The following is a 14,356-nucleotide window of genomic DNA, read 5'->3' as shown; positions in this document are numbered from 1 at the left end:
GGTCCAATGGGGGCTGGAAGGGGTGGGGATGAAGGGGGGGGGTCCCAAGGATGAACCATTGTGATAGGGGGGGGGGGGGGTTTAATCCCGGAGCCCCCCCCTCCAATTCCACGCCCCCCCCCCCCCCCCAATAAATTAAGCGATAAATTAAGAAAGATTTAATTAAGGGGGGGGTCTTGTGGGGGGGGGGGGGGGAATAAATTAATTAAAAAATAATAATTAATTAAAATGAATTAAAAACTGGGCACCACCACCGCCCCCCCCCCCCCCCCCCCAACTTTAGGGTGGGGGATGGGATCGAGCCCCCCCACCCCTTTATATCGGGGTCCCAAGCCCCCCCCCCCCCCATTCAAGGGGGTCCCCCGTCCCCATTTGGGGGGGGGGGCATCCCCCACTGAGGGGGTCCCTGTGCCCCCCATTGGGTCCCCCACCCCCAACATACACCCCCCCCCCCAGTCACAGATCCCCCCCCACATTAAACCCACCCCCCCCATAATAAGCCCCCCCCCCCGTTGTCCCCAGGCGGGGGTATAACATTGTCAATATGGGTTGGGGGGGGGGGAAAACACGTTGTAGATGCCCCCCCCCCCTCACCGAGGGCTGTTGGGGGGGGGGTGATGGGGTGACAGCACCCATGGGTGGGGGGGGGCAATGACACCCATTGGGGGGGTCACAACCCCTATAGGGTGACTATAACACCCATTTGGGGGGGGTGACTATGACACCCACTGGGGGGGGGGTGACTATGACACCCATTGGGGGGGGGTTACAACCCCTATAGGGGTGACTATGACACCCATTGGGGGGGGGGTGACTATGACACCCATTGGGGGGGGGGGGTCACACCCTATAGGGTGACTATGACACCCATTGGGGGGGGGTCACAGCCCCTATAGGGTCACTATGACACCCATTAAGGGGGGGGGTGACTATGACACCCATTTGGGGGGGGTCACAACCCTATAGGGTCACAGTGACACCCATTGGGGGGGGGTGACTATGATACCCATTGGGGGGGTCACATCCCCTATAGGATGACTATGACACCCATTGGGGGGGGTCACAACCCATATAGGGTGACTATGACACCCATTGGGGGGCCACAACCCCTATAGGGTGACTATGAGACCCATTGGGGGGGGTCACAGCCCCTATAGGGTCACAGTGACACCCATTGGGGGGGGGGGTGACGATGACACCCATTGGGGGGGGTGACTATGACACCCATTGGGGGGGGGTCACAACCCCTATAGGGTGACTATGACACCCATTTGGGGGGGGTGACTATGACACCCATTGGGGGGGGGTCACAACCCTATAGGGTCACAGTGACACCCATTGGGGGGCCATAACCCCTATAGGGTGACTATGATACCCATTGGGGGGGGGTTACTATGACACCCATTGGGGGGGGGTCACAACCCATATAGGGTGACTATGACACCCACTGGGGGGGGGGGTGACGATGACACCCATTGGGGGGGGGGGTCACATCCCCTATAGGGTCACAGTGACACCCATTGGGGGGGGGGGTGATGATGACACCCATTGGGGGGGGGGTCACAACCCCTATAGGGTGACTATGACACCCATTGGGGGGGGGGTGACAGTGACACCCATTGGGGGGCCATAACCCCTATAGGGTGACTATGACACCCATTGGGGTGGGGGGGGCGACGACGACACCCATAGGGGGGGATATGGGGAAGGTGGGGATGTCGCTAACACCCATAGGTTGGGTTGACGACGCCCTAAGTGGGATGGGATAAAGGGGATGGAAAAGGTGGGTGGGGGGCTCAACACCCCCCTCCTATATAGGGTCTGGGGTCTGGGTCAGACATAATACTCCTTGTCCTTATTCCTCCGGGCTTTGCCGGTCGCTTTCGGTGTGTTCCCGGTTGTTTTCTCTTTAGGATTCCCAACCGCCGACACGGAACCGGTTGTCGCGGCGTTGCCGGCGTTGCCGTCGTTCATGGCCGCCGTGGGTCCGGTTGTCCCGATGTAATGTCGGTTCTGATCCACTTGATAAGACCCTTCGTCCCTATTACGGTACTTGTACATGGCGTAGAGTAGGATGAGGATACAAAGCGCCGCCGCCGCCACGATCCCGACCACCATCCCGGTGGTTCCGCCGGCTTCACGTACAACCTCAACGGCACCGGGAGCTGCGGCGGCTGTAGGGACAACGGGACGGGGGGTAACGGGAACAACCGTCACACGACCCCGACCCAAACCCCCTTCCCTTGGGTGCCGTTCACCGGCCGGTACCAAACCAGGTAACGGGCCCGATACGGTAACGGCGACGGCGGTAACACCGGGTGGGGTGATGACATCGCGGTGCCGGTTGACAACACGATGGTTGCCGGTATCGGTATCAATATCGCCGGTGGTACCGGGAGAACCGCGAGGGTTCGATACGAAGTCTTCATCATCCGTAGGCGGAACGTTGGAATCCGCCGCTTCGCCAGAAGCGAAACCCGAAGGTTCTTCGCAATCCGGACCGCAGCCCGGGGGAACCGAGCGGGGGGACGGGGACGGGGACGGGGACAGCGGGGCAGCCGCCAGGACCAGCTCGCCGCCTGCGGAGATAACGGAGAAACAACGTCGGAACCGGCGGCACCGGAACCGGACCCACAACCCCCGCGATACTGAACGGTATTTGGGGTGGGTTTTGGCTGGTTTTTGGCTGGTTCTAGGGTGGTTTTGGGGTGGTTTTAGGGTGGTTTTGGAGTAGATTTGGGGTGAACTTTGGATGGTTTTGGGGTGGCTTTCGGTGTTTTTAGGGTGGGTTTTGGCTGGTTTTAGGGTTTTTGGTGTGGCTTTGGGTTGGTTTTAGAGTAATTTTGGAGTAGATTTGGGGTGGATTTACCGTGGTTTTAGAGCGGTGTCGGGGTGGCTTTTACAGTGGTTTTGGGGTAGTTTTAGGGTGGATTTGGGGTAGTTTTAGAGTGGTTTTAGGGGTGGTTTTAGGGTGGTTTTGGGGTAGATTTAGGGTGAATTTTAGGGTGGTTTTGGGATGGTTTTAGAGTGGTTTTGGGGTAGATTTCGGGTGAATTTAGGGGTGGTTTTAAGATGCTTTTTGGGGTGGTTTTAGAGTGGTTTTTGGGGTAGATTTCGGGTGAATTTTGGATGGTTTTGTGGTGGTTTTGGAGTGGTTTTGAGGTGGTTTTAGGGTGTTTTTTGGAGTGGTTTTGGAGTGGATTTGGGGTGGATTTTGGCTGGTTTTAGGGCGTTTTTGGGGTGGTTTGGGTCAATCCGGACCGCAGCCCGGGGGAACCGAGCGGGGGGACGGGGACGGGGACGGGGACAGCGGGGCAGCCGCCAGGACCAGCTCGCCGCCTGCGGAGATAACGGAGAAACAACGTCGGAACCGGCGGCACCGGAACCGGACCCACAACCCCCGCGATACTGAACGGTATTTGGGGTGGTTCTAGGGTGGTTTTGGGGTGGTTTTAGGGTGTTTTTGGGGTGGTTTTGGGGTGGTTTTAGGGTGGTTTTGGAGTAGATTTGGGGTGAACTTTGGATGGTTTTGGGGTGGCTTTCGGTGTTTTTAGGGTGGGTTTTGGCTGGTTTTAGGGTTTTTGGGGTGGTTTTGGGGTGGTTTTGGGTTGGTTGTAGAGTAATTTTGGGGTAGATTTGGGGTGGATTTACGGTGGTTTTAGAGCGGTGTCGGGGTGGCTTTTACAGTGGTTTTGGGGTAGTTTTAGGGTGGATTTGGGGTAGTTTTAGAGTGGTTTTAGGGGTGGTTTTAGAGTGGTTTTGGGGTAGATTTAGGGTGAATTTTAGGGTGGTTTTGGGATGGTTTTAGAGTGATTTTGAGGTGGTTTTAGGGTGTTTTTTGGAGTGGTTTTGGAGTGGATTTGGGGTGGATTTTGGTTGGATTTAGGGCGTTTTTGGGGTGGTATTGGGTCAATCCGGACCGCAGCCCGGGGGAACCGAGCGGGGGGACGGGGACGGGGACGGGGACAGCGGGGCAGCCGCCAGGACCAGCTCGCCGCCTGCGGAGATAACGGAGAAACAACGTCGGAACCGGCGGCACCGGAACCGGACCCACAACCCCCGCGATACTGAACGGTATTTGGGGTGGTTTTTGGTTGGTTTTTGGCTGGTTCTAGGGTGGTTTTGGGGTGGTTTTGGGGTAATTTTAGGGTGGTTTTGGAGTAGATTTGGGGTGAACTTTGGATGGTTTTGGGGTGGCTTTCAGTGTTTTTAGGGTGGGTTTTGGCTGGTTTTAGGGTTTTTGGGGTGGTTTTGGGGTGGTTTTTGGTTGGTTTTAGAGTAATTTTGGAGTAGATTTGGGGTGGATTTACCGTGGTTTTAGAGCGGTGTCGGGGTGGCTTTTACAGTGGTTTTGGGGTAGTTTTAGAGTGGTTTTAGGGGTGGTTTTAGGGTGGTTTTGGGGTAGATTTAGTGTGAATTTTAGGGTGGTTTTGGGATGGTTTTAGAGTGGTTTTGGGGTAGATTTCGGGTGAATTTTGGATGGTTTTGTGGTGGTTTTGGAGTGGTTTTGAGGTGGTTTTAGGGTGTTTTTTGGAGTGGTTTTGGAGTGGATTTGGGGTGGATTTTGGCTGGTTTTAGGGCGTTTTTGGGGTGGTTTTGGGTCAATCCGGACCGCAGCCCGGGGGAACCGAGCGGGGGGACGGGGACGGGGACGGGGACAGCGGGGCAGCCGCCAGGACCAGCTCGCCGCCTGCGGAGATAACGGAGAAACAACGTCGGAACTGGCGGCACCGGAACCGGACCCACAACCCCCGCGATACTGAACGGTATTTGGGGTGGTTCTAGGGTGGTTTTGGGGTGGTTTTAGGGTGTTTTTGGGGTGGTTTTAGGGTGGATTTTGGGTGAACTTTGGATGGTTTTGGGGTGGTTTTTGGCTGGTTTTGGGGTGGCTTTCAGTGTTTTTAGGGTGGGTTTTGGCTGGTTTTAGGGTTTTTGGGGTGGTTTTGGGTTGGTTTTAGAGTAATTTTGGAGTAGATTTGGGGTGGATTTACCGTGGTTTTAGAGCGGTGTCGGGGTGGCTTTTACAGTGGTTTTGGGGTAGTTTTAGGGTGGATTTGGGGTAGTTTTAGAGTGGTTTTAGGGGTGGTTTTAGGGTGGTTTTGGGGTAGATTTAGGGTGAATGTTAGGGTGGTTTGGGGATGGTTTTAGAGTGGTTTTTGGGGTAGATTTCGGGTGAATTTTGGATGGTTTTGTGGTGGTTTTGGAGTGGTTTTGAGGTGGTTTTAGGGTGTTTTTTGGAGTGGTTTTGGAGTGGATTTGGGGTGAATTTTGGGCGGTTTAGGGCGTTTTTGGGGTGGTTTTGGGTCAATCCGGACCGCAGCCCGGGGGAACCAAGCGGGGGGACGGGGACGGGGACGGGGACAGCGGGGCAGCCGCCAGGACCAGCTCGCCGTCTGCGGAGATAACGGAGAAACAACGTCGGAACCGGCGGCACCGGAACCGGACCCACAACCCCCGCGATACTGAACGGTATAGAAGGGTGGGTTTTGGCTGGTTTTTGGCTGGTTCTAGGGTGGTTTTGGGGTGGTTTTAGGGTGGTTTTGGAGTAGATTTGGGGTGAACTTTGGATGGTTTTGGGGTGGCTTTCGGTGTTTTTAGGGTGGGTTTTGGCTGGTTTTAGGGTTTTTGGGGTGGTTTTGGGGTGGTTTTGGGTTGGTTGTAGAGTAATTTTGGGGTAGATTTGGGGTGGATTTACGGTGGTTTTAGAGCGGTGTCGGGGTGGCTTTTACAGTGGTTTTGGGGTAGTTTTAGAGTGGTTTTAGGGTGGTTTTGCGGTAGATTTAGGGTGGTTTTGGGGTAGATTTCGGGTGAATTTTAGGGTGGTTTTGGGGTGGTTTTAAGATGGTTTTTGGGATGGTTTTAGAGTGGTTTTGGGGTAGATTTCGGGTGATTTTTGAGTGGTTTTGTGGTGGTTTTAGAGTGATTTTGAGGTGGTTTTAGGGTGTTTTTTGGAGTGGTTTTAGAGTGGATTTGGGGTGAATTTTGGTTGGATTTAGGGCGTTTTTGGGGTGGTTTTGGGTCAATCCGGACCGCAGCCCGGGGGAACCGAGCGGGGGGACGGGGACGGGGACGGGGACAGCGGGGCAGCCGCCAGGACCAGCTCGCCGCCTGCGGAGATAACGGAGAAACAACGTCGGAACCGGCGGCACCGGAACCAGACCCACAACCCCCGCGATACTGAACAGTATAGAAGGGTCCTGACGGGCTACGATTGGGTTGGGGTGGGTTTTGCGTGGGTTTTAGGGTGGTTTTTGGCTGGTTCTAGGGTGGTTTTGGGGTGTTTTTGAGGTGTGGTTTTGGAGTGGTTTTAGAGTGGTTTTGGGGTACATTTAGGGTGAATTTGGGGTAGTTTTGGGGTGGGTTAAGGTGATTTTTGGGGTAGATTTGGGTTGGATTTTGGCTGGTTTTAGGGTGGTTTTGGGGTGGTTTGGCTGGTTTTTGGCTGTTTTTATGGTAAATTTGGAGTGGTTTTAGAGTGGTTTTGGGTTGGATTTTGGGTGTTTTGGGGTTGTTTTGGGGTAGTTTTAGAGTGGTTGTGGAGTGGATTTTGGCTGATTTTAGAGTGGTTTTAGAGTGATTTTGGGTTGGTTCTAGGGTGGTTTTGGGGTAGCTTTAGGGTGATTTTGTGTTGGTTTTAGAGTGGTGTTGGGGTGTTTTTTAGGGTGGATTTTGGCTGGTTTTAAGGTAATTTTGGGGTGGTTATAGGGTAGTTTTGGGGTTTATTTGGGATAAATTTTGGGTGGTTTTGAGGTGGTTTTTGTGGTGGTTTTAGAGTGGTTTTAAGGTGGATTTTGGGTGGTTTGGGGTTGGTTACTGGGTAGTTTTGGGGTGGATTTTGGTTGGATTTAGGGCGTTTTTGGGGTGGTTTGGGTCAATCCGGACCGCAGCCTGGGGGAACCGAGCGGGGGGACGGGGACGGGGACGGGGACAGCGGGGCAGCCGCCAGGACCAGCTCGCCGCCTGCGGAGATAACGGAGAAACAACGTCGGAACCGGCGGCACCGGAACCGGACCCACAACCCCCGCGATACTGAACGGTATAGAAGGGTCCTGACGGGCTACAGTGGGTTTTGGGGTGGGTTTTGGCTGGTTTTGGGGTGGTTTACGGGTGGAATTTGGCTGGTTTTAGGATGGTTTTGGAGTAGATTTGGGGTGAATTTTGAGTGGTTTTAGAGTGATTTTGGGGTGGTTTTAGGGTATTTTTGGAGTGGATTTTGGCGGGTTTTGGAGTAGTTTTGGTGTGGTTTTTCGGGTGGTTTTAGTCTGGTTTTAGGGTGCTTTTAGGGTGGATTTCGGCTGGTCTTAGGGTGGTTTTAAGGTGGGTTTTGGCATAGATTTCGGGTGAATTTTGGGTGGATTTGGGGTGGTTTTAGGGTGTTTTTGGAGTGGATTTTGGCTGGTTTTGGAGTAGTTTTGGAGTGGTTTTGGGGTGGTTTTTGGGTAGGTTTTAGGGTGGTTATAGAGTGATTTTGAGGTGGTTTTTGGGCTGGTTTTGGGTTGAGTTTTGAGTTGAGTTTTGGGTGTTTTTTGGCGTGGTTTTGGGTTGGTTTCTGGGTAGTTTTGGGGTAGATTTTGGTTGGATTTAGGGCGTTTTTGGGGTGGTTTTGGGTCAATCCGGACCGCAGCCCGGGGGAACCAAGCGGGGGGACGGGGACGGGGACGGGGACAGCGGGGCAGCCGCCAGGACCAGCTCGCCGCCTGCGGAGATAACGGAGAAACAACGTCGGAACCGGCGGCACCGGAACCGGACCCACAACCCCCGCGATACTGCACGGTATTTGGGGTGGTTTTTGGTTGGTTTTTGGCTGGTTCTAGGGTGGTTTTGGGGTGGTTTTAGGGTGGATTTGGGGTCAACTTTGGATGGTTTTGGGGTGGTTTTTGGCTGGTTTTTGGCTGATTCTAGGGTGGTTTTTGGTTGGTTTTGGGGTGGCTTTCGGTGTTTTTAGGGTTTTTGGAGTGGTTTTGGGGTGGTTTTGGGTTGGTTTTAGAGTAATTTTGGGGTAGATTTGGGGTGGATTTACGGTGTTTAGAGTGGTGTCGGGGTGGCTTTTACAGTGGTTTTGGGGTAGTTTTAGGGTGGATTTGGGGTAGTTTTAGAGTGGTTTTAGGGGTGGTTTTAGGGGTGGTTTTGGGGTAGATTTAGGGTGAATTTTAGGGTGGTTTTGGGGTGGTTTTAGGCTGGTTTTGGGGTAGATTTAGGGTGAATTTTAGGGTGGTTTTGGGATGGTTTTAGAGTGATTTTGAGGCGGTTTTTTGGGGTGGATTTTGGCTGTTTTTGGTTTTGGAGTGGATTTGGGGTGAATTTTGGGTGGTTTTAGGGCGTTTTTGGGGTGGTTTTGGGTCAATCCGGACCACAGCCCGGGGGAACCGAGCGGGGGGACGGGGACGGGGACGGGGACAGCGGGGCAGCCGCCAGGACCAGCTCGCCGCCTGCGGAGATAACGGAGAAACAACGTCAGAACCGGCGGCACCGGAACCGGACCTACAACCCCCGCGATACTGCACGGTATTTGGGGTGGTTTTGGGGTGGTTTTAGGGTGTTTTTGGGGTGGTTTTAGGGTGGATTTTGGGTGAACTTTGGCTGGTTTTGGGGTGGTTTTTGGCTGGTTTTGGGGTGGCTTTCGGTGTTTTTAGGGTGGGTTTTGGCTGGTTTTAGGGTTTTTGGGGTGGTTTTGGGTTGGTTTTAGAGTAATTTTGGGGTAGATTTGGGGTGGATTTATCGTGGTTTTAGAGTGGTGTCGGGGTGGCTTTTACAGTGGTTTTGGGGTAGTTTTAGAGTGGTTTTAGGGTGGTTTTGGGGTAGATTTAGGGTGGTTTTGGGGTAGATTTCGGGTGAATTTTAGGGTGGTTTTGGGGTGGTTTTAAGATGGTTTTTGGGATGGTTTTAGAGTGGTTTTGGGGTAGATTTTGGGTGAATTTTGGGTGGATTTGGGGTGGTTTTAGAGTGGTTCTAGGGTGGTTTTAGGGTGTTTTTTGGAGTGGATTTTGGCTGGTTTTGGAGTAGTTTTGGAGTGGATTGTGGGGAGGTTTTAGGCTGTTTTTAGGGTGGTTTTGGGGTGGATTTTGGCTGATTTTAGGGTGGTTTCAGAGTAGTTTTGGGGTAGATTTTGGCTGGTTTTAGGGCGTTTTTGGGGTGGTATTGGGTCAATCCGGACCGCAGCCCGGGGGAACCGAGCGGGGGGACGGGGACGGGGACGGGGACAGCGGGGCAGCCGCCAGGACCAGCTCGCCGCCTGCGGAGATAACGGAGAAACAACGTCGGAACCGGCGGCACCGGAACCGGACCCACAACCCCCGCGATACTGAACGGTATAGAAGGGTCCTGACGGGCTACAGTGGGTTTTGGGGTGGGTTTTGGCTGGTTTTGGGGTGGGTTTTGGGGTGGTTTACGGGTGGAATTTGGCTGGTTTTAGGGTGGTTTTGGAGTAGATTTGGGGTGAATTTTGAGTGGTTTTAGAGTGATTTTGGGGTGGTTTTAGGGTATTTTTGGAGTGGATTTTGGCTGGTTTTGGAGTAGTTTTGGTGTGGTTTTTTGGGAGGTTTTAGGCTGGTTTTAGGGTGTTTTTTAGGGTGGATTTTGGCTGGTCTTAGGGTGGTTTTAAGGTGGGTTTTGGCGTAGATTTCGGGTGAATTTTGGGTGGTTTTAGAGTGATTTTGGCTGGTTTTGTAGTAGTTTTGGGGTGGTTTTTGGGGAGGTTTTAGGCTGGTTTTAGGGTGTTTTTTAGGGTGGATTTTGGCTGGTCTTAGGGTGGTTTTAAGGTGGGTTTTGGCGTAGATTTCGGGTGAATTTTGGGTGGATTTGGGGTGGTTTTAGAGTGATTTTGGCTGGTTTTGATGTAGTTTTCGGGTGGTTTTTGGGGAGGTTTTAGGCTGGTTTTAGGGTGGTTATAGAGTGATTTTGGGGTGGTTTTAGAGTGATTTTGGGGTGGTTGTAGTGTGTTTTTTAGGGTGGTTTTGGGGTGGATTTTGGCTGATTTTAGGGTGGTTTCAGAGTAGTTTTGGGGTAGATTTTGGCTGGTTTTAGGCCGTTTTTGGGGTGGTATTGGGTCAATCTGGACCGCAGCCCAGGGGAACCGAGCGGGGGGACGGGGACGGGGACGGGGACAGCGGGGCAGCCGCCAGGACCAGCTCGCCGCCTGCGGAGATAACGGAGAAACAACGTCGGAACCGGCGGCACCGGAACCGGACCCACAACCCCCGCGATACTGAACGGTATTTGGGGTGGTTTTAGGGTGGATTTGGGGTGGTTTTTGGCTGTTTTTGGGGTGGCTTTTGGTGTTTTTAGGGTGGGTTTTGGCTGGTTTTAGGGTTTTTGGGATGGTTTTTGTTTGGGGAGGGGGTGTTGGGTGGGTTTTGGGTTTTTAGAGTGGTTTTGGGGTGTTTTTGGGTGGCTTTGGGGGGATTTGGGGGTTTTAGAGTGGTTTTTGGGTGAATTTTGGGTGGTTTTAGAATGGTTTTGGGGTGGGTTTTGGGGTGACTTTTGGGTGGATTTTGGCTGTTTTTGGGGCAGTTTTAAAGTGGTTTTGGGTTGGATTTTGGCTGTTTTTGGGGTTGTTTTGGGGTAGTTTTAGAGTGGTTTTGGGGTGGATTTTGGCTGGTTTTGGGATGTTTTTGGGGTAGTTTTAGGGTGGTTTTAGAGTGATTTTGAGGTGGTTTTGGAGTAGATTTAGGGTAGTTTTGGGATGGTTTTAGGGTAGTTTTTGGCTGAATTTTGGGGTAGTTTTGGGGTGAATTTGGGGTGGTTTTAGGGTGCTTTTTGGGTGGTTTTATAGTGGTTTTGGGGTGGTTTTGGAGTGGTTTTGGGGTAGATTTGGGGTGGTTTTGGGGTGGTTTTAGGGATTGTTTGGGTTGCTTTTTGGCTGGTTTTAGGGTGATTTTTAGGGTGGCTTTTGGGGTGGATATTGACTGGTTTTGGGGTGGTTTTAGCGTGGTTTTGGGGTGGTCTTAAGGTGGATTTTGGGTGGTTTTGGGGTGGGTTTAGGGTAGTTTTGGGGTGAATTTTGGGGTGGTTTTTGTCTGGTATCTGGATGTTTTTGGGGTGGATTTAGGAGGTTTTGGGGTGTTTCTGGGTTGGTTATAAGGTAGTTTCGGGGTGAATTTTGGGGTGGTTTTGAGGTGATTTTAGGGTGGTTTTGGGGTGGATCTAGGGTTGTTTTTGAGGTGGTTTTGGGCTGGTTATAAGGTGGTTTTGGGGTGGTTTTTGGGCTGGTTTTGGAGTGGTTTTAGTCTGTTTTTGGGCTGGTTTTTGGCTGGATTTGGGGTGTTTTTGGGGTGGTTCTAGGGTGGTTTTAGGGTTTTTGGGTTTTTTTCCTGCTCTTTTGGGGCAGTTTCTGTGTTTTCTGTGCTGGGATTTTGGGGCTCTTTATTAATAGGGTTTTTTGGGGGTCTCTGTTTTGTTTTTGGTGCTTTTTTGAGCGTTCTTTGGCCATTTTCACCCTTTTTTTGGCCCTTTTCTGGACACACTTTGACCATTTTCACCTTTTATCAGCCCGTTTTCACCTTTTTGGGGGCTCTTTTTGACCATTCTTTGACCATTTTCACCCTTTTTTGGCCCCTTTTTGGCTCATTTGTGCTCTTTTTGACCATTCTTTGACCATTTTCACCCATCTTTGGCCCCTTTTTTGCCTCTTTTTTGGCCCTTTTCTGGCCTCTCTTTGACCATTTTCACCCTTTTCCAGCCCATTTTCATCTTTTCTGGGCTCTTTTTGACCATTCTTTGACCATTTTCACCCTTATTTGGCCCCTTTTTTGCCCCCTTTTGGCCATTTTCTGGCCACTTTTTGGCCATTTTCACCCTTTTCCAGCCTGTTTTCACTTTTTTTGGGCTCTTTTTGACCATTTATTGACCATTTTCACCCTTTTTCTGGCCCATTTTTCATCCCTTTTTCACCATTCTTTCACCACTTTCCAGCCCATTTTATCCTTTTTTTGGACTCTTTTTGACCATTTTCACCCTTTTTTGGCCCCTTTTTTGGCTCTTTTTTGGCCCTTTTCTGGCCACTCTTTGGCCATTTTCACCCTTTTCCAGCCCATTTTAACCTTCATTTTTGGCTCTTTTTGACCATTCTTTCTCCATTTTCACCTTTTTAAGCCATTTTCTGGCCACTCTTTCACTACTTTCACCCTTTTTTTTGGCCCATTTTGCCCTTTGGCCATTTTTGCCTTTTTTTTACCCCATTTTTGGGCCCTTTTTTGACCTTTCAATTTTTCCTTTTTTCCCCTCATTTTTTTAGTGTTTTTTTTTCTTTTTTTTTTTCTCAATTTCTCCTTTTTTTCCCCTCTTTTAAAAGTGTTTTATGGTTGTTTTTTTTCTTTCACTTTTTTCATCTTTGCCTCAATTTCTCCCTATTTTCCCTCATTTTTAAGTTTTTTTTCTTTCACTTTTTTTTCTCATTTTTTTCTCAATTTCTCCCTTTTCTCATTTTTTTTAGTTTTTTCTCATTTTTTCCTCATTTATTAGTTATATTTTTTCATCTTTTTCTCAATTTCTCCCTTTTCCCTCTTTTTTTAGTTATTTTCTCCCTTTTTTCCTCACTTTTAGTTATTTTTTTCTCAATTTCTCTCTTTTTTCCTCACTTTTTAGTTATTTTTTTTCTCAATTTCTCCCTTTATTTCCTCATTTTTTGTTATTTTCTCCTTTTTCCCCTCATTTTTTAAGTTTTTTATTCACAATTCCTCCCTTTCCCCCCTCCTTTTTAAAAATTATTTTCTCCCTTTTTCCTCATTTTTAAGTTATTTTCTCACTTTTTTTCCGCTTTTTTAATTTTTTTTCATCTTTTTTCTCAATTTCTCCTTTTTTTCCCTCAATTTTAGTTATTTTTTTCACTTATTTTTTTCATCTTTTTCTCAATTTCTCCTTTTTTTCCCTCATTTTTTAAAGTTATTTTCTCCCCTTTTTCCTCATTTCTTTCACTTATTTTTTTTCATCTTTTTCTCAATTTCTCCATTTTTTCCCTAATTTTTTAGTTATTTTTTAAATCTTTTTCTTAATTTCCCCTTTTCCTCCATTTTTTTAGTTATTTTCTCCCTTTTTTCCTCATTTTTTTCACTTATTTTTTCATCTTTTTCCCAATTTCTCCCTTTTTTCCTCATTTTTTGTTATTTTTTCATCTTTTTCTCAATTTCTCCCTTTTTTCTCCTCAATTTTTTTAGTTATTTTTTCTCAATTTCTCCCTTTTTTCCTCATTTTTTAGCATGTTTTTCTCAATTTCTCCCTTTTTCTCCTCATTTTTTAGCATGTTTTTGAAGAGCAAACCGCGGCGCTGCCGTCAACTTACATCGAGGGATGGGGCCGGGTGATTTTAGCGTGGAGAAAAAGAAATTGCAGGAAGGAAGGAAAAGCACAAAAAAAAAAGAAGAAAAAAGAGAAAAAATCAAGAGAAAATTAACAAAAAAGAAACAAAACAACAAAAAAAAAGAGAAGAGAGACTTCGGTGAGAAGGTGCCGAGCGCGGCCCAGCTCTGATGCTCTGACGGCACCCGGCCGCCCAGACATACATCCATACATACGTCTGTCTGTCCGTCCATCCATCCGTCCATCCGTCCATCCATCCATCCGTCTGCCCATCCACGTGTCTATTCATCCATCCATCCATCCATCCATCCATCCATCCATCCATCCATCCATCCATCCATCCATCCATCCATCTGTCCATCCATCCATCCATCCATCCATCCATCCATCCATCCATCCATCCATCCGTCTGTCCATCCATCCACCCATATATACATCTGTCCATCCATCCATCCGTCTGTCCATCCACGTGTCCATCCATCCATCCATCCATCCATCCATCCATCCATCCATCCATCCATCCATCCATCCATCCGTCCATCCGTCCATCCATCCACCCATATATACATCTGTCCATCCATCCATCCGTCTGTCCATCCACGTGTCTATTCATCCATCCATCCATCCATCCATCCATCCATCCATCCATCCATCCATCTGTCCATCCATCCGTCTATCTGTCCATCCGTCCATCCGTCCATCCATCCATCCATCCGTCCATCCATCCATCCATCATCCATCCATCCACCCATCCGTCAATCCATCCATCCATCCATCCATCCATCCATCCGTCCATCCATCCATGTGTCCATCCATCCATCCATCCATCCGTCCATCCATCCATCCCCATGTCCACGCGTCCATCCATCCATCCGTCTGTCTGTCCATCCACCCATCCATCCATCCATCCGTCTGTCTGTCCATCCACCCATCCATCCATCCATCCCCATGTCCATGCGTCTGTCCATCCATCCGTCCTCCCCTGTGTCCATCTGTCCATCCATCCAGCCATACATCCATCTGTCTGTCCATCCATCCATCCATCCACCCATTCATCCATCCA

The 14,356-nt window shown here is 49.8% G+C and overlaps 2 protein-coding genes and 1 long non-coding RNA gene across 12 annotated transcripts in view; 1 reads left to right on the top strand and 2 right to left on the bottom strand.

The window, feature by feature from the left end:
- Positions 1-143: 143 nt before the first annotated feature.
- Positions 144-14,356, bottom strand: part of LOC107307326 (neurexin-2-beta-like) — a 62,133-nt gene continuing 47,920 nt past the window's right edge. For 2 of the 10 annotated variants that reach the window (XM_085535408.1, XM_085535410.1), the window contains 2 exons: positions 6,930-6,960; positions 144-2,542 (listed from right to left, as the gene is read on the bottom strand). In XM_085535408.1, the coding sequence (XP_085391534.1) occupies positions 1,834-2,542; positions 6,930-6,960 (740 nt within the window). In that variant the 3' untranslated portion in view covers positions 144-1,833. The other 8 variants (XM_085535411.1, XM_085535412.1, XM_085535416.1 and 5 more) reach the window with 6 other exon arrangements.
- LOC146751169 (uncharacterized) lies at positions 10,074-13,517 on the top strand. Its single transcript, XR_014941815.1, has 2 exons — positions 10,074-10,211; positions 13,235-13,517. It is a non-coding gene; the product is annotated as an uncharacterized LOC146751169 (long non-coding RNA).
- LOC146751170 (uncharacterized) lies at positions 10,142-11,606 on the bottom strand. The gene is made up of 3 exons (XM_085535359.1): positions 11,499-11,606; positions 11,145-11,361; positions 10,142-10,942 (listed from the first exon to the last, which is right to left on the bottom strand). The coding sequence occupies exons 1-3, from the start codon at positions 11,604-11,606 to the stop codon at positions 10,512-10,514; spliced, it is 756 nt and encodes a 251-aa protein (XP_085391485.1). The 3' UTR covers positions 10,142-10,511.

This window comes from Coturnix japonica, unplaced genomic scaffold (genome assembly GCF_054131305.1).
Source record: "Coturnix japonica strain WE unplaced genomic scaffold, WE-NBRP24 Scf120, whole genome shotgun sequence".
NCBI classification, from domain to species: domain Eukaryota; kingdom Metazoa; phylum Chordata; class Aves; order Galliformes; family Phasianidae; genus Coturnix; species Coturnix japonica.
Note: the sequence above shows the minus strand (reverse complement) of the source record. Positions and strands in the feature narration are given on the sequence as shown.